Here is a 20,104-nt window from a genome sequence, read left to right as displayed (position 1 = left end):
CCAAGGAGAGGATTGTCTCAAGATTGCCTCAGAGGTGTTTGCTAAGACGGGAGTGAATAAGTGCCCGATCGAACGTGCTCACCGTGATGGGAGATCTGTACCAAACCGGAGTCGCCATATTCTCGTCAAATTAGTGAAGTTTAACGACAAGCTGTCAGTAATGAAGAATGCGAGACGGGCTCTGAGGGAGGAAAACCATCACGTCGTTGACGATCTCACGAAGGTAGATCTCTTGGAAAAGCGAAAGGGGCTCCCCAGAGTAAATGAACTTTTTCGTCAAGGAACTAGATTACACTTCGCTGCTGGCGGCTGGAGAGCGCATGGAGGGAAGCCGTACGACTTTTCTTCAATGGGCTGAACAGAGTTCCCCCTGAACAATTTGGGACCTTTACACCATTTCCTTATTGGACATATTTCTATTACTTTGGACCTGGAACTATATTATGGATTCTATTGTTTGGCCCAAGGAACTCGGGCTAGTGATCCTTTTCGACATGTTTTTGTCTTGGAGTTCTGAGTTTCTGGACTTTACAAATCGTAAGCTCACTACTTTGAACATTTTGATATTTTTGTTTTTTACTTTTGATTTCATCTCTTACTATAATGATAAAATGGTCATTTACGTGTCTGTAAAACTACTTTGTAAAATTTCCAAGGAACTATTTGTTATGCCTGTAACCAATTTAGCCGATGAATCAGTAGATTGGGTTTTTTCGTACTCGTATGGCTGATTTGAAAATGTGTACGTATAACGCCCGAGGGCTAAGACAGGCAAAAAAGAGGCGTCAAGTCTTTACTTTCTTACATAGGCATAAACGTGACATCATCATGATTCAAGAAACACACAGTGTACAACGTGATGAAAAATTTTGGTGTAATGAATGGGGAGAGCGAATTGTCTTTTGTCATGGCTCATCTCTAAGCCGGGGTGTTTGTATATTATTTCACCCTAACCTTGCATTTGAAATCCATAGATCAGTTAATTGTAACAACGGGCGTTTATTGATAATCGAAATAACTGTAAAGTATAAATTGATAACTTTAGCCTGTTTATATGGTCCAAACGCAGACGACCGGAATTTTTATGATTTGTTTTTACGAGAGCTGCGGGATTTCAAGTAGGACTCCCTCTTTGTTGGTGGAGATTTCAACTTTGTTTTTAATTTGGATATGGACAAGGTGGGGGTAAATCCCAATACTAATTTTCATGCCGGAAATAAGTGCATTGAAATAATGGATTCGTTAGATCTAGTCGATATTTGGCGGGAGAGGAATCCGCATTGCAAAAGTTTTACTTGGTCGTCAAATATTATTCAAGGCATACATTGCCGGCTGGATTTTTTTCTGGTATCCCGTAACTTAGTGCACAATGTTGTTGGAACTAGCATCACCCCAGGTATAGGTTCAGACCATTCAATTGTCAATTTAGATATGAGCCTTTTTAATATGAAGCGGGATCCCGGTTTTTTGGAAGCTCAATAACTCTTTGCTGCAGGACACAGATTATGTTTCAATGATTACTGATCTTATCTTGGAACTGACTGATAGTCACAGGTACGACAGTCCTAATACGAAATGGGAGTTCATTAAGTATTCAATTCGGAGGTTTTCTATAAAATATAGTAGAATTAAGGCCAAAGAAAGAAGGAAAAGGAGATAGATATTTTGAGAAATATTTCCCGTATTGAACAGCGCTATTTCCGCTCAGGTTCAGCGGGTGATTTGGCGGATTTAACTAGGATCAGAAATGATTTACAGCATATCTACTATTATAAACTCAATGGTATTATTGTTCGGTCTAGGGTCCGCTGGGTGGAACAGGGAGAAAGGGCTACAAAGTACTTCCTCAATTTGGAAAACCGTCATAAAAACTGCAATGTTATTCATACTCTAAAGTCAGCGGAGGGAACAGAGGTTACTAATAATGAAAAAATTCTCTCTATTTTATCAGACTGTTACCAATCGCTTTACACCAGTGATAATTGTGATCCACATATATCTTTACACAATATTACTTGTAATAAGCCCTGGGAGTGATGGTCTTTCGGCCGAGATTTATGTGCGTTTTTGGCCAGTTATCAGTGATTTGGTTGTTGATTCTTTAAATTATGCATATGATATTACCAATATGTCAAATGAGCAAGGTCGAGGAATTATAACTCTAATCCCTAAACCAGATAAATATTTAAAACAGGTTAAAAACTATCGGCCGATTTCATTACTTAATGTTGATTATAAGATTGCTGCAAATGCCTTGGCTACCAGGATAAAATATGCTATTCCCACTCTAATTAATTCCAACCAAACTGGCTTTATCAAGCGGAGGTTTATAGGGGAGGATATTCGTTTTATCCTTGACTCTATTGACTACTGTAATGATTATAATGTTCCTGGCTTCCTCCTTCTTGTAGACTTCGAGAAAGCTTTTGATAGACTAGAGTGGAACTTTATTCTTGAATGTTTGAATTTTTTTAGTTTCGACGAAAGTCTTGGCAGATGGGTAAGGACTTTATATTCCAATTCCACCGCATGCGTCTACAATAATGGGTATTCTTCCGCATTCTTTGATATTACCAGAGGTGTGCGACAGCGATGTCCTCTCAGTCCGTATATTTTTATTTTATGTGCAGAGATTCTCTCAATTCATGTAAACAGTTCTCCCCGTATTCGCGGAATTCGCATTCTGGATCATGATATTAAAATTTTACAATATGCGGACGACACTGCGATCTTTCTTGATGGTACTCAACAAAGTTTGACCGCTGTGGTTGACATATTTCACTCTTTGGAAATGGCTTCAGGGCTGAAAGTTAATTATGAAAAAACTAACATTTTCCCTTTGGGCCCTTTTACTGCGGAAAGCCACAGTTCCTTAACGATTTACAGTTTACTTGGACCTTGGGTCCTGTCACTGTATTAGGAATAACATTCGATACTGATAGGGATCATTTGTTTCATTTAAATTATACTCCTAAGCTGTCTCGCCTGAAGAATAAATTAAATGTGTGGTCTATGAGAGATTTGACTCCTATTGGGAGAATTACTATTGTCAAAACCTTCGGTCTCTCCCAACTTGTTTTTCTTTCTCAAGTGCTGCCTGATCCACCACAGGATTTTATAAAGGAACTCGAGTCTTTCATTTATCGGTTTATCTGGTCAGGCAGACCGGATAAGGTTAAGCGTAACACTTTAATCGGTTCAATTGAACACGGCGGTTTGAAAGCAACCCACATAGTTTCCTTCATTCGGGGTCTTAAATGTACATGGGTTGCAAGATATATAAATAGCATCAAAGCGGATTGGAAGCTTTTCTTTGATTTCCACCTGAAGAAATACGGGAAAGAGTTGCTCTTCAGATGCAATTATCAGTTCAGTGACATTTTTATTAATGATCCTTTCATAAACGATGTCTGTCGCGCGTGGTCCTGCTATGTCTTCAAAACCCCTGTAATGAACTTTAAACAGCAAATTCTTTGGAATAATTCATATTTGAAGGTCGACAATCGTCCATTCTTTTATAATTCCATGCATGTATAAAAAGGTGTGGTGAAGGTTGACGACTTGTTAGATGATAATGGCTGTTTTTTGTCCTTTTTGGCTTTTAAAAACAAGTTCTCTTTAGACTTACTGCCATTTACTACGTATTATGGCATTATTTCCGCCATACCGAGACATTGGAAAGATAATATGGCCTTGGTGAATACAAAAGAGGAAATGATTAATACTGATCTTTCTTTGTTGCGTTCCCGCCATATCTACAATTCTTTGATCAGTACCATAGCTGCTCCTCCAACTGCCAATAGAAAATGGAATGGTGAATTCTCATTTGATGATTCACAATGGCAAACTATATTTCGTATTCCATTTTTGTATTGTAGAGAGAGCAAGATTCGGTATTTCCAATTTCGTTTCTTACACCGTATTTTAGGAACAAATTATCTACGTTATAAAATGAAGCTCACTGATAATGCTAGGTGTAATTTTTGCGGAAGTTTTGAAGAAACTCTAGATCATCTATTTTGGGGGTTGCCAAATGACTTCGTCTTTTATTTTGGATTTAGAGCAGCGTATTTTCGGGTTTCAATTCGTTTTCAGTAAACGTGATATTTTGTTTGGGTATAAGTTAATCCCAAAACATCCATACAACTTTCTTATCTTTCATCTGAAGTATTATATTTTAAGCCAAAAGTGGAAGACAAAGTACCACATTTAACCGAATTTATGTACAAATTCAAATTTCTGCTTCAAGTAGAGAAAAAAATTGAAAAATCAAATGCACGTAACATTATAAGTTATGAAGACGTGTATACAGCATTCCGAACTTGTTGCACTCTCTTTGAAACACCGTAATTAAAAGTAATACCAGTTTATTCGCCAGTTTTGTTTTTACTTATATTAAGCGAATATTTGTATATTTTCTCTCATATGTATGATACAGACCAAAGATTGCAATAAAGGAGATGAAAAAAAAAACTTTCCTTGCTGTATAAGACAAGTAATAAGTTTACGGTCTTGTATTCAATTTCGCTTTTATCTTTTCAGAATTAAACTTCAGAATTGGAAGCTGTGGTCAGCTGATTCACAGAGAGATTGCAGTAACTACTGTAAGTCTTAAAGTTTTGTACCACAGTGAATACTGGATCGTGCTGATAAATCGGTAACATGTGCTAGTAGATTTACAGTAATAACTGAGGATATGTGTAATCCCAACAAATGCCAACAACTGCATTGGTTTATATTACACATTTCCTCAGTTCTTACTGTAATCAAAATAGCACATGCTACCGATTTATAGCACGATCTAATTTTTACCTAGTCCCAATGGTAGGTAGTAAGGTAGTAAGCTACGGTTTTTGTAATCGTGTTTCATAGTAACCCACTGCAATCTATTTAAAACAGCGCACCTATGATGGCAAAATAATGTTCTATTTCGTGTTGATCAATGTTATTCAATATTAGGTTGTGCCCTCAGTATTGTTTTATGTTTTTTTTTAAATTATAATAGCGTTTAAAAACTTGGAATAATGATGATAACTAATAATATATAATTTGCATTTTTTGTTTATGTTTCAATTCCAAATTTTGTTTTCTATTGATCTAAATCAACTTCCTAATAGAGAAGTTGTCCCTAACCTTTATAAACCAACCCTAACAAGATAAGTGCCCCAAATCCTAATTGTGTGTCCAACCCCCCATGCAGTAAAGATAAACATTTTGTACATAAAACTGTCGAAGACGATGCTTCAGTATTGAGCTAGTACAAAACGGTGTAACTTGGCTTTCAAATATCGGTTGGCAAATTACCTGTATAAAATATAAGGTGCTTTGGGGATGTTTGGCAAATAATTGTTGATCATTTTAAGATACATTTTGTTTCCTCTTGTGTATTTGCATGATGAACTGATCAATAATTATTCATATGTACCTGCCCTCATTGAAGAGTGTATTTATAGAGTAATGTTTTACAGATACCTGCCCAGCGAGCAAATTTTAGAGTTGTCGTCAGTTACATATTGTGATACTTAACAGATTAACAATTTTGTAAAAGCCAATTTGAAAGTGCTTGGAATGCTCCAGTGTTGAATGATCTATACTGTTTTTGTAGCTTAAAATATCGTTAAATATGGCACACATAAACTGTTACAATACTGAGGTTTCCTTAGCTTGTCTTGAAAAAAAAAGAAGCATTCACCTATATTGCGTAAAGCTGCTATTTTAATTTACACGAAAAACCCATCAATACTTTATGTTGACATATCATGTTGACATACCTTGGATTAGGAATAATGCTTCATTCGAATATTAAATCAAACAGATCGATCATATCAGTATAACGTTGTAAATATAGCAATTTGGATCTTAAACTTATTCGAAAGTGTATTTATCATTTCCGTATGCATATTTGTTCTTATTAAAAATCAAAGGTGAACTTCATCTATTTTATCATACTAGTTGAGCAGTCATTTTGACGGAGAGGTCAATTTTGTATTCGGAAAATATGAATACTTTTATGAATTGACAAAGCAAATTGGCATCGTGAAGTAATAACTTCGCAAGTTGTTTCTTTAAATTGTTACCTGTTTTATACATTTGCGTTTTAAACTTCATGCGATTTTTTTTTATAAACAAATGATAAGTTCACAAGATAATCATAAAGTTATTATTTTTAGCATAGGTTAATGGATAATTGATCATATGTAGGGGTTCGAACAAATATGCTCTCGTTACAAGAATGTTTAGGCTTCTTGTAAAAAAAATGTTAGAGTTTCTGTAAAGTTATATCCATTTTGAAAATTCTTGGCAATAAAACCTCGTCTAGACTCACTAAAAACAACTCGATTTGAAAAATAGCCGTTCTCGTCCACGTGATCACGTGTTGTATGGTAACATTTTCAATATTTGTAATTACAGACTTTGCAAGGAAGAAACGAGGAAACTGATGGCTACAAGTCTGTATTGTCGACAACGGGGAAGAAGGCTCTAAATCATAAATTATAACATTTCTACAATTTTGTTCTGTTCAAACCAGAATCAGGAACTTTACAACGGAAATCCACAGCGCGAAGCTATATGCATTAATTTATGTTTTTGTCTGGGATGATTGAGTAATGCTAATAAACAAGTCTCTTTACTGTTCTCATTTTTCTTGATATTCGTTTGGTACAACTTTCTTTTTCTTAGCATGAATTTGTTTGTAATTGTCCGTTAGTAGACGCTCTTTCTGATGATAAAGGCACAACTTCAAAACTAAGAACTTTTCATATTGATTTTTTTTATAATCCTTTTTTTCCCTATAACTTTTCATAACATTTAGTTTATAATTGTCTTACTTTATTTGTATTCTAAAAGCAGCGTTTCGTGCGAAATTCTTACAAATATGTCGACTATTTAAATATTTACATTTAGTTGATGAATATTAAATTGACATGCGTTAAAAATCATTCCTATAATTAACGCACATGACCGAATCAAATGAACAGATACATGTGTTATACGATGCTATGACCGCCAGAGGGAAAACAAGACATTGGAGAACATACAATGTTACCTTAACCCTCAAAATAGTAAGGGGAACGATTGAAATTAAGGGATGATACATTTTAAGAAGGAATATTAGGATTGACACTGCTAGGTCATAAAAAAAATGTTTCAAGACAAAATACACAATTATTAAGATTAATATTTTGTACATAACACTAATGGAAACGATTTTCCAGTATTATGCTCGTATAAAACGGTGATATTTGTATTTGAAATATTAGTTGCCAAATTACCTGTATGAAATATAAGGTGTTTTGGGATGGTTGGCAAATACTTGTTGATCCTTTTAAGATATTATTTCCTCTTTGGTATTTACATGATGAACTGATATATATACATTCGTACGTACTTGCCTGTATTGAAGAGTGTGTTACATTGATGCGTTTATTGTGTAATGTTTTACAGATACCAAGCTAGCAAATTTCCAAGTTTTTGTCTGTTATATATTGTAATACTACTAAACATATTAACGAGTCTGTGAAAAGCCAATTTGAAATTGCTTTGATTGCTCTAATGTTAACTGTTACAATACTGAGGTTTTCTTAGCTCGTTTTAAAATAAATAAATAAATAAATAAAATTCAGCTATACTGCGTAAAACTGCTATTTTTATGTACATGAAAAACCTGTCAGAACTTTAATTTTGACTTATTAAACTTCTGTGTATTAGGAATTTTTTTTTTTTTCGAATACTAAATCCAACAGATTGATCATATCAGTGTAACGTTGTAAAAAATGCAATTTAGATATTAAACTTATTGAAGAGTTTCATGATTATTTCCGTATGGATATTTGTTCTTTTAGAATTCAAAAGCTGAACTTTATTTATTTTATCATACTAGTTGGGCGGTCATTTGACGGAGAGATCAATTTTGTATTCGGAAAACATGTATTATTTTATAAATTGGAAGAAAAAATTGTTATCGTGAAGGAATAACTTCTCAAGTTGTTTCTTGAAATTGTTACTTGTTTTATACATTCGCATTTTAAATTTCATCCGATATTTTCTTTGATACACAAATGATAAGTTTACAAGTTAATCATAAAGTTATTTTTCTTAGCATAGGTTAATGAATACTTAATCATATGTAGGGTTTTGAAACCCTTATGCACTCGTTACAAGACCGTTTAGGCTTTGCACCCAACATGGGTGAGAAAAAAACAGAATTGTGTGAATTTGAGATATATTTAAGAAAAAACATTTAAATATTTCAATTTGTATATGTATTTTGTATGTTTCAAAGTTCTCCTCTAAGAGATTCGTGTTGATTTTAAGTAGTTTAGTCTCTAAAAAAAGACATTTAAAAGGTAGATGTTCTGCCTAGTAAAATTATTTTGTACATTTTCCATTTACGTGTTTGCTTGATTCTCAAAAAATCAAATGATGTAATTCATCATTGGGTATCAACAAATGATACAGAATGTACAGTACGAATAGAGGGGCTATCAGAAGAAAATATAAGGGCAAGATAATAAATGCAATAAAGTAATAAAGAGAGATAATTGTGTTTAGAATAATGCTCGATAACGCACAACATTTGAAGAAAAAAAAAACATATCTAAGTTTCAAAAAAGTTACAGTTGAATAGAGAGGATAGCTCATCAATCGTAATATTCTCTACAAATACTCGAGGTAACAAGTCGGCGCAGGTAGACCGTTGTTATATTTATATGTAGAAACAAAGGTACAGGGTTTTCTTTAATCTGAAGTTAATAAAATACTGAGTTCCAAATTGTAAATCAGTGAAAACAATGATACTAGTAACACAAATTAATTCAATTTTACTTTGAAGAAATTAATTTCATTTCATTTATATTTTAGAGACTTACCCGAATACTATTTGAGTTTAAAAGCAGCAACACCGCAAAGACGAAAATATATTTGCTTCGAAGTTCTGCCATCGATCCAAAATGAAACAGAGAAAAAAAGTTGCAAGAAATAAAGGAGATACTTGCTGAGACAGGGACAGAAGTAATGAACTTGAAATCGTTACCAAAGGAGGCACCTTCATACGTACGTTTGTCCATTTACACCACGTAAGTTAACAGCTGGTCACATTTAAGATCCATAATCTATGTCATACAATCTAGTGTGTCACATATCGACATCTGTTATATTATGTAAGTGTCATGATTATTACAAGGCTGTATTTTACTTAGAAGCTCTTTTATCTAGAATTGTTAGTTAGAATTAAAGAACTCGCAATTCAAACACAAGAAATGATAAGAAAGGTTGTATTCATCTCACACAATAAATATCAAATTATCTGTATTTTGAAACATTACTGGATTAAATGACTATATTTTCATTGTCTTAAGCTTGCCACATATGTTTACGAGTTAACTAATAATAAGTCGAATTTCGAAGGTGAATGTTAAGCACTAAGAACTGTGTTTGTTTGTCGTTTAAACCTTTCTACTGATATGGGACATCATGTATGCAAAGGACGCTCACAGCGTATTAAAATACTTTAACACCAAATCGCTTGGACTCGTGACATATCAATATCAAACAGCACCGTTCGGATATTAGACAAATCACATGAATAGTAATTTTCTGCTGGCCTACCAATGAAATATAGTTATTCTATTTTACGATGTGGTTTTGATTTTATTTACTGGGGTGTTAACAATTATCAATAATTTTGTTAAAACAACAACAAAAATATTGTTTTTCCACCCAATATTCATGGCTCGTACAATAACTAACTACTGTTCATGTCCTGTGACACATGTTTTGAACACAAAGTAGTAAGTACTGATAATTATTGATACACGGTTGAGGGATATAACAGTAGCTGATTTGCCAACCATTTGGTGCGAGTTCTTTAATACGCGATTCTAAAATTGAAGTTGTATCTAGTATACCGAAACATGGCCTTTCTTCGTTCTCTGCATGACGAATTGGCGAATTGGCGTAATTTAAAGAGAGTTGTGAACTGGAATCAATCGGTACAGTACTTACTTTACTCCAAACACATAGCTAGTACAGTAACCACTGGTGCCACCTGTACATGTTAACTACTGTTCATGTCCCGCAACCGTACATCATTAATTTTTACTTTGAGTTCTTAACACGGTAACGTATGTTACAGGTGGCACCAGTAGTTACTGAAATAGTTATGAGTATCGGCTGGTTTTCCACAAACTAGTATCTTATTTGTATGTTTGTATGTATGTATTTTAGATCCTCCTGCGAGCAGGAACTCGCAAAGAAGCCTCATTGGCTTATCAAAGCCGCAAGCTGACCGAAGTCAGTCTCTTACATTCATGTTTAATGTTCATGATTATGAATTGTCAGTTGTCAACAACTCTATAACTGAACGACATACATTAATCTTGGAGTAACTTGAACCGTGGACCTGATTATTGGAAGGCACCGGCATTCACCACTGAGCTAACACTGTTACATATCACCCACGCAGTAAATTTTTCAAACGATACGATTCCCTTTTAAATGATCATTACCAGGAACAACCCATTCCATACGCAATTTGACGGACATTATGTTATTTATATGATTTCAAAGTACCTTAACTGCTTTAACTTTACACAACATTTACAAGGTAATGCCTTATGTTGTCCTTGCTGGTAAAGACTACCGTTTGCTGCACAACGTGGCTGGCAACTTACGACACTTAACGGAAAATATGATGGACGGAATCATAAACAGGATGATATAACGTGATTTAGCCCCGTAGCACTGTTCCACGTGTTCGATGTGATGACATCACAAGGAAATACATCATTTACAAGGTAATGCCTTCTATGTATATTGCTGGCATGAACAAACTACTATATGCTAAACAACGTGGCTGGCAACTAACGATACCTTAACAGAATAGTATTGACCGTATGATATCAAGTGATTTAGCCACGTAGCGCTGTTTCACGTGTTCGATATGATGACACCACAAGGAAATACATCATGAACTATGACGAATCATCGCTGCATTCTTTACTACAATAAGACAATTGCATATTGTCAAACGTTATCATATGTGCCAAGAAATCGTAGTTCATACTTCTTGTGATAAATCATTTGCATACCCCATTCTTCATATAACCTAGTAGAGGTATATGACCTAGTTGTGATTACAGGGTTGTATTCGGAATGTGGTGACAGATGATCAGAGTGAAGTCTTTTATTAGCCTACTAAAAGAGATCACATTAAATGTTACTGTGTCAGACAATATGTGTGACACTGTATTAACATGTTTACAACCAATCGGTTGTACCCTCATATATGCCGTGAGTTACACTGAATGATATCGATGGGTGTATAGTACATGATGATTTGGTCAAAATCATACATACATATGTCTTTAGTATCTCTAGTTGTAATATTACAACAAGGAAGTAGGCGGTCTATATGTCAAATGTCAATGTGACATATAGGACAACCATCACCTCATACTTATAACTGATAAGCGTTTATTCAAACACTTTTCTAGCAATATTTAAGAAAATTCGCCAATAATAACTCATTGTCGGAATATTATTAAATGTATTTTCGTGTTCTTCACCATTTTCTCCCGTTTTGTCTAAGTGTTTTAATTTTACTGTACAGAGTAGCCTATGAAAGTCCTAACCATTATTGTTACTGATATTTTTTTTCTCCATCAATATGAAGAACTACCATTCCAAAGACGTTTAGAATATTTACACCTGCTTATGTTTGTGTTATGTCCCACCTTCTAACACAACAAGATCACTTGAGTTACTGGTAGCAATTTGGTAATAAAATATTCGACGTGGAGTTGGTAAGCGATTTTTCAAACATATTTTTTGACCTATATGTTAGAAATATCCTTTATTTTTTATTTAATCATTTTTAAAATTATATTACATTGTCGGAACGTTGTATATGTTGTTATAACTTTCCAGATAACCACTTTACTTTGTTCGTGTTCGTGAGAGTGGTAGTGTTAATCCCTAATACGGATTAATCGTGGTAAGTTTAGTAAATAGCTGTTTCGTTAGCTGCAAACAGGTCTCATATTTTGTCACCAGTGTTTTTTTTTACCCAATGCAGGTTAGTCAGTAAGTACATAATAAAGCGATTCAATACTTCGTCCATAAAATTTACGAGTTATTGTTAAAGCGTAAAGTCACATAGGCCTTTTTAAATAAAATATATCATAGGATGTTGGCATAACTAATCACATTGATTCAATTCACAGCTTCATAGCTTATTCCGTTGATAGGGCAATCAAAAATATTTTTAATATACTTAATTGCTAGACTTAATAGCACAAAAACCTCTGACGTTATAAAAATAAGCAACTTGGTACGTTTGTCTATGTATGACATAAATAACAATTCCCTAAATGTTGTGTATTATTCAAACACAATTAATAATTAAACTAAGAATGAGTGCATAGTGGACCAAATTGTGTTTCATTTAACCTACACTTCATTAAATATTATGATAATAATATACTCTGATGCAACAATAAAAAGAGGATATTTGGAGAATTTTCGACAAAAAGACTCATTTACCTATAAACAAGTTTTCAAGCCTAAACGTGATATTATGTCAAGAAAGAAAACGCACAATTTAACATGATTTTTGAATAATTATTATCAATTATAGTGATACTATGGTACAATGGTACATTAAATGTGTACATCAAACTTGAATTTGGTATATTGTAGCGTGTTAACAAACACTATTATTAGTCCAGTGTGTATATCGATTCTTCGTTGAAGTGTTAACTAACCCTTTTACATAGTTGAGTTCGATCAATTAAAGTGACTGCACTATATTGTCTAGGAGAACGACATTGGGTCGATTCCCCAGATGCAACATAAAACTCAATCGGGCAAAAACATCAGATTTTATTTTGACAATGTGTTAAAAATTTGACCGTTGGTGTTGAAAGTAATGAGGCCTTCTGTTGCATATATAAAGTTGAAAAAACAACACTTGGTTGTGTTATTTGATTGTTAAAACAATGCATTAACGTCAAGTATAGCTTAAGATTTATCAATTATTAAAGGTGAATATCGTGAAAACGACAATAGCTATTGAAACATATTCAACACTCATTTTGTTTTGTTTTTTTACTATAGAATATCACAACGAAAGAGCTACCTTAGGTTATCTTTTAAGACACATGTAATGTTCTTGTGTTATATATACTATTCTATTTGTCGTTGAGCCTTACAATTACATTATGTACACGAATGTGTTGTAATGATGTAAATGTTGTTACATGCTGACCGGGTTATATTTAACCTAGGCTAATAACATATACAGTTAAACCAACCCCACCCTAGTGCTCCAACACTTTTTTCTCTCCACCATTTAAGTTAATTATTGAAGAAAATCAACACCTTCGACGGGCTTAGAGTAAATATAAAAATGTGGTATTGACTAGATGTTCCATTTTTCAACAATTATACTTACTGGGAAAAAATCATGACATGGGTCTACATAATCAACTTTACAGTTTGGCTATATGAGTACGCTTAATTGGAAGAGTCCCCTATAGTTGCTTCAAATATATGTTGATCAATATTTAATATAAATTCGCCAATATTAACGCAATCATTTATTCAATAATACTTCGTTGTCGGAATGTTTTTAACTTTCTCTCGTATTCTTCATATTTCTCTTCCACTTCTTCTATGTATTTATTTCGGTTACATAGTAGCCTATGCAGTTCCTAACCATTATTGTTATTGAAAACTAGGATATAAAATGAATATTAATGTGAACTTGTCAATGTGTAATCTAACATAAGTTGAAAAAGATGTTATCATTTTCAAGTGTCGTTTACTCCACCGTCGTACATATATTGATAATTTGGTACAGTGATGAGTAGGATTTGATAAAAACAAACCATTTCACAGGCATGGTTACTAAAGCGACGTGATGCTGATGTTATGGTAGCGCTACAGTTCGCAAAGGAGAGTTTAAGAACTATGCGTCTGTGTTTTATCATGTTTTGCTTTGCTTTGATCACTTGGGTACGTAAGCATACTGGGTCTTATGTGGAAAGTGTTTGTACGAAGACGAAAATCCGTGGGCGTATAAGGCTTTAGATCGATGAATATCTATATCCGTTTGGTTCATTGGTAGCATCTGCAAAGGCTTCCTGCCTTTTTTTGACTTGCTCTGGATGAATCTGTTTTGTCAAATTTGAGACTTGGATTTTGTCTCTAGGGCTTTTAAATAACACGATGTAATGTGTGATATTACTCGTTTCCTTTGCCAGTTAAAAACCAATTGTGATATAGCTCATGGAAATACTTCTCACGATATCTTTCTATTAACATCATATTTTCATGCTGAGTTTCTTTTGGAAAACCAATCATTTATGCGTTGATCGTTCCCATGGGATGTCATGATATCGTCTAAAACCATCAATTGTTTTGTAAGATGGGTCAAGATTAGTCTCCAATTCTGACGGGAGACCCTCAACAAAGGGATTTTAGAGAGGACCACAGACAGCTCCATAACAGATGGCTGGTATTCCCCGTATCAATCCACAACCCTCTCAGGCGTATATTCGTGACTTCGGATTTATTGGGAGAAATGAATCCGTTTTCAAATATCACCTTAAATATAAAGAAAAAATGTCTCGACTATGCAAAGGACAATATACGCAATTGTCTCATGAGAGCTACCGTCATTTAGCTTACGAATAGTTGAATCCTGATTACCACGCACACTTTTTATTAAAATAATTCTAGCAACTTGAAATGTCAGAAATAAGAGGTCCAAAGGAGTAAAAGAAAAATATATTCGCTTAACCCTAACGAAAATTGCCACCCAATTTATTCCCGGTTCTCCTTTTTTTAATTGTTTTGTGTTAATGACACTTTTAGAAAAGAGCGTTAAAAGTGTATGAATACGTTGCGAGTTTAACCACTACTATCAAAACGTCATATTCAACGTATACAAACACGCTCACACTTCTGGTCAGGGCGTGCTCAAATTGCATTTCATGACGCACATTACCCTTTCGGAGATTAAAGTCGCCTCCGCTAGCTAGGTCAGCTGTCACATCGAAGGCATACAACGGATACCCTTTGGCGTAGTCACTACGACTGATCTGATGGCCTTTGTCACTGAACATACTATTTAATCCCGAATACAGGAAAAGACGTAGCGATCATTCGTAAAATTAGGGCGTAACGGTTCCAAGTTATCTGTTCACCGTCGACGTGTAACGTTTAAAAAGAATGTTAGCTCCATGAAATTGAATGGTGCGAAGGCGTTACATCCACAATCTCTTTCTCTATATTTTAGCCGATTTGAAGTTACATGTATATACATTACCAAATATTTGTGAAATGATAACGATTCTGTCAATACGAACCAGCAATTATCTGACGGTATGGATGAGGATAATACGTCAGTTTATTCATCTCTTTCTTCATTTAAAATAGTTTTTCTAGGTTATTTGATATTGCTTGAACATATTAAGGGAAAAGCAACCATAGATTATTTCAAATATCATTTTCTTTTCGTTGTAGTAATTAGCATCCATTAATGAACACAAAGCTATGGTATTTCAGAAATATCCGAGTCATATTGTCACTGGTGTAGGTGCTGACAAGAGAGGATGGATTGCTGTCAGTGAAAACTATAGGCATTAGGGCCTTTGTTATAATCTTTCCACTCTTTCAACTTTGATTATGTGATGTTTTCTAACAATTGCTCGTTATATTTATAAAGAACGCACTTGTTTCCTTTTCATTTTTGAATGTTTTGATTTATTTTATCTCAAGTTTTACTCCCATGCTTCCAATATAGAAATTACTTGGCATGTATTCAGGAGAATGGTAGTAGAGGGAAATTCCAAGGTTTGCAAGAGATAACAAAACTTCAGTAAATAACATGTTTTGCCAGTTTTACATCTATCCATTCGTTATGTCATTTCGATATCAAGGTAGTTTAGATATTTCCATGTGTTATTTTATTACTCATCTCGTCTGGCTTGTGGTTTTGCCCTCTTTACGAACTACCCGCAAGGTCGTAAATAGTGCGACAATTTATTTCCTGCAACGAGAAAGAAAAACCAAGGATCTAATATTTACAAAAGGGCCGACAAAGGACCACTTTCCATAAATCAAAGTGTACCTTTTTTCACTTTGAAAATCACGTGTTTGTCATTGTTGTCATCTTAACGAAAAAACGCAAGTTCTTTGAATAATCAAGAAAACTCCATTATCTGTTGTTAAATACCATGGATGTGGAGTCAGAATACAAAGGCCACTGTCATCCCGTGCCCCCTCCCCTTCCCACCTATGCCCTCCTATTTCTGTGAAATTTTTTAAATGACTCTCACCTTTGAATTTGTAAATCTCAAGGGGATTCATGCCGGAATATTACTCATATTTGTTATATTTCAAACACAGCAGTACGCTTTAAATACGTGCTGGGGTTGATGGGGATGATCAGGTGGTATATCGCACTTAACTAGGAATTTTGAGAACGATCATTTCTATAGTCGGGACAATCAATCAGATGACCAAATGAACAGGCACTACATCATATTCTTCCATGGAGATGGGTGAGAAAGAAAGCTATGCAGAGTAATGGTTAGTTAGTGAGTCTGGTTGAATACGTACCTTTGGCATATATCTGACTAAAGGAGTCTCCCAGAACCCTGGTTATATATGACCAACTTCGTGTGCATGTAAACATTTCTTTCATTATCGAAAGCAAATGTTTAATATAATTGTTCCAAATAAGGATATTGATTCAGGAATAAGGAGGGCACATATTATGTTGATTTCGGTTGGTTTTGTTTTTTCTGCATATACCATTGCGCTTTACTATGTCAGTAGAACTGATTTCCTACACATACTACATAAACATCCGTGAAAGTACATCGAAACGTATAAGATGTCGTTGATAGTTAGGCGATGTCATGACATTGTCACTTACTTTTATTCAATATAATCGCAACAGCTGGAAAGGAATAGAACTAGTCAGCATACTGATTTTTTTAATATATTTTATTTGCATCTTTTTATAGTATCCTCAGTGCCATTATTACTGATAACATATTAAAAGACAAGTTTTGAATCCAATGCAATTATCGAAAACTATCGAACAATTATCAAACACCATCGAGTTCTCTGTGCTGGCTGTCCCACTGGTACAATGGTTAACCGTCGTTTAGTATTTTCCCTTATAACATAGTATTACCTTGGAAGGCTAATTAGTGTCTCTTTCCTTCACTTCCATTTTCAAATCAAAAACTTCTACTATAGCTTCGATATGTACTTCTTTTTCTTTCGCCAACCGTTTCCCGAACTTGTTACCTTGAAGACTTCAAATCCACTAATTTGATCATTAAATTGGCTGTATTTTCAATGTCGTTGCTGTTATACCGCAATCAGAACCGTGAAGATTCTTCCAAAAGATACCGCGGTAATCGTTGGACGAGTAGTCGCCGTTGAGATTGGAGTACCCACTAGAATAATAATAACAGCGTTGATAATGTGGACGACTAGAAGGACAACATTAATAATAATAACAATAATAGTAATAACAGACAGAGTACTCGTATCTAGTAACGCGGTCGCTGAATGAGTAGCAGTTGTTGGTAGAGCCCGTATTACTATCGTCTGGATACCACCAGCCACCTCGGTGTTTTTCTGCACAGTCGAAGGTGCTCGATCCATCATTGTCTTCATCGTGCGTACTAAATCGATGTCCTGAATTTGCTCCCATAGCATTGTTACCTGTAAGGAAAGTAGCGAATAATGAATGAAGGTATTTTCTTGTAAGATACGAAGTTTCTTTTCCTTTTATATATACTGGACATTTTTAAGTCACTTTGGGTTCGTTTGCTGTAGCTGTTGGTTATAATTGCGTTTTTTGTTTTGTTTGTTTAAGTTTGGGCTTACGTTATATTATTGTGGTTTCATATACGAGTTCTCAATTATCCTAATGTAGTTTACAAAATTGAACAAAGGTGTCAAGTTTGCGATTGTTTACTGGGGCGGTTCCAATTTCTGTCAATTCGTATGTGACCTCATTTTAGAACATCGTTAATTATTACAATATGCTTCTTAATATCAGTATTGTATTTATATTACTATTTCTTTTCCTTCGACAAATAGTAATTATTAATATAGTTGTGTTTGACAGATTAGCAGAAATGTGAACGGTGCATTTGTTGAAGTATTCACTTTTGGCATTTTGTAAAATATATAGTTTTAATTGTTCAATATATACTAGGTATTCAAATAAGGGGGAGGGAAATAAAGTGTTTCTTAACTTTCAAACTGACGGATTACTTTCATTTGATATCGACAAACTGATAGTTTACCATATGATTAAACATTTCTAACGATAAGAAATACGGCAAGTGATGCACTTCAAGAATGTTACACATACAGTACGTCTCGACTGATCTTTTCAAAAAATGGCCGAATTATTTGATACTTTTGTTTTTATTGTTGTAATATCATTGGCCTCTCAATCAATGTAATGAACAAGTATTTCATGATCAAATGAAACTTAATTTTTTTTGTTTGGAAATGATGAAGTCGTTCTTAAAGAAATTGATTTAAGTTACTGTTTAATAACATATTTCAATCACAAAGTAAGCTGAAATGCTGCAGCAATTCCTAGGTTTCCAGACTGGTTATTATTCCTTTACGTTTTAAGCTAGACAGGGTCTGGGTTAAATTGCAGGAAAGCAGATGCTACTAACTATAAAGGAGTGTGGTTGATATGATATATCATGATGTTACAACAATATATCATTTTACCAACACGTGCTAAAGTATAAAGCAACTGTACACTGAACAATGCGCACGGGACTCTAAGCTCGATGTCTAATACAGCTCTACATTAGTATTTACACTAGAATTAAACCATTGCCTGAGTATATGTGCGAGTACAAATCATGTAGTGTGATTACGACTACAGGTAATATGCTAGAATGATATAACGCAATAACTGCAAGTCTGCGTATGATTGACATTTAGCATAATACAAACCAGCATTTCCATTGTAGCCAGCCAATGTCAGTTGGTATTTGTCTCCCTCGTTACTGATTCTGAAAGATGAATAACGGCTATGATATGTTGATCCTTCCGGGTTTGTCTTTTCTACTAGAAGTTGGTAGATTTTTTGGTTTGTCAATGAGTGTATTTTATCGTTGCCAATCCAATGATCTCCTGTTGGAATTCCAAACCCGTTTTTGTATTCATTCCAGTTTCGATAAAAGCTGACGTATCTACTTGAACGTCGTTGCAAAATCTACAAAGAGAATCAATTAGTTTATAGATGGCAAGTCAGTAATGTATAAAATGTCTCATTGTACTACAATAAGTAAGAGAAATTAATTGGTGAAGGTCAATATTCCAATTTGTTTTAAACTGAAAGGAAGATGGATCAATTTAATTAAATAATTGAATGATTTACTTCCAATGTTAGTGAACGAAATCCTGTCATATGAGAAAACAAAAGTTTAACATGGGAAAGCTTTTGTTTGTCAATGGCTAAAAACTTACTGTCCATCCACCACTAGACATTTCACAAAAAACTTCAAACCCGGAGCTTCCAGCAGGATAAATGGTATATTTTCCGTTATTTCTTCTACCCGCTGTGTATAGATCAGAACAATCTCTCGGTCCACTGCGGGTACATGTAACACCATCACCTTCAAACCATTCGTTACAGTGACATCTACGGATATCATTCCGCTCCTCGCAGGTTGCGTCTGCACTACAACTGTACCTCTCACTTGTGAGTACGTTATTGTTGCAAGTTATTCGTAAGGAACAGTCAGTGTTAATGTATGATTCACCTTCCTGGACAGATAAATGTAAGACGAAATATTCCAAAGATAGTAAAACATATGTTAATTTGTTACATTTTTAGCGACTTTGATGACACACTGGATTAACACTAATAAACGGTCATGAGCGTTTTAAATCTATTTGGTAACGTTCATCGTTCTGGGTGTATCATAGTTGCGTTGCCATGCTATGTTCTTTCGCTAGGTCTAAATGAATTACAAGCAAAGCATTTAAAATACCTTACCCTCACTACACTTCCTTTGGCAGCAACGAAGCAGTTGTGGGT

The 20,104-nt window shown here is 34.4% G+C and overlaps 3 protein-coding genes and 1 long non-coding RNA gene across 4 annotated transcripts in view; 1 reads left to right on the top strand and 3 right to left on the bottom strand.

Annotated features, from left to right (window-relative positions):
• The window catches only part of LOC139973996 (fibrinogen-like protein A), a 162,059-nt gene that overhangs the window by 43,710 nt on the left and 98,245 nt on the right, over window positions 1-20,104 (bottom strand). The window lies entirely within an intron of this gene.
• Window positions 1-20,104, bottom strand: part of LOC139973989 (uncharacterized) — a 128,673-nt gene that overhangs the window by 17,163 nt on the left and 91,406 nt on the right. The window lies entirely within an intron of this gene.
• Window positions 105-6,993, top strand: LOC139974502 (uncharacterized). The gene is made up of 3 exons (XR_011795494.1): window positions 105-537; window positions 4,543-4,604; window positions 6,412-6,993. It is a non-coding gene; the product is annotated as an uncharacterized lncRNA (long non-coding RNA).
• LOC139973786 (ficolin-1-like) lies at window positions 17,528-19,720 on the bottom strand. The gene is made up of 3 exons (XM_071980653.1): window positions 19,531-19,720; window positions 19,015-19,276; window positions 17,528-17,748 (listed from the first exon to the last, which is right to left on the bottom strand). The coding sequence occupies exons 1-3, from the start codon at window positions 19,549-19,551 to the stop codon at window positions 17,528-17,530; spliced, it is 504 nt and encodes a 167-aa protein (XP_071836754.1). The 5' UTR covers window positions 19,552-19,720.

This window comes from Apostichopus japonicus, chromosome 9 (genome assembly GCF_037975245.1).
Source record: "Apostichopus japonicus isolate 1M-3 chromosome 9, ASM3797524v1, whole genome shotgun sequence".
Taxonomy (NCBI): Eukaryota; Metazoa; Echinodermata; class Holothuroidea; order Aspidochirotida; family Stichopodidae; genus Apostichopus; species Apostichopus japonicus.
Note: the sequence above shows the minus strand (reverse complement) of the source record. Positions and strands in the feature narration are given on the sequence as shown.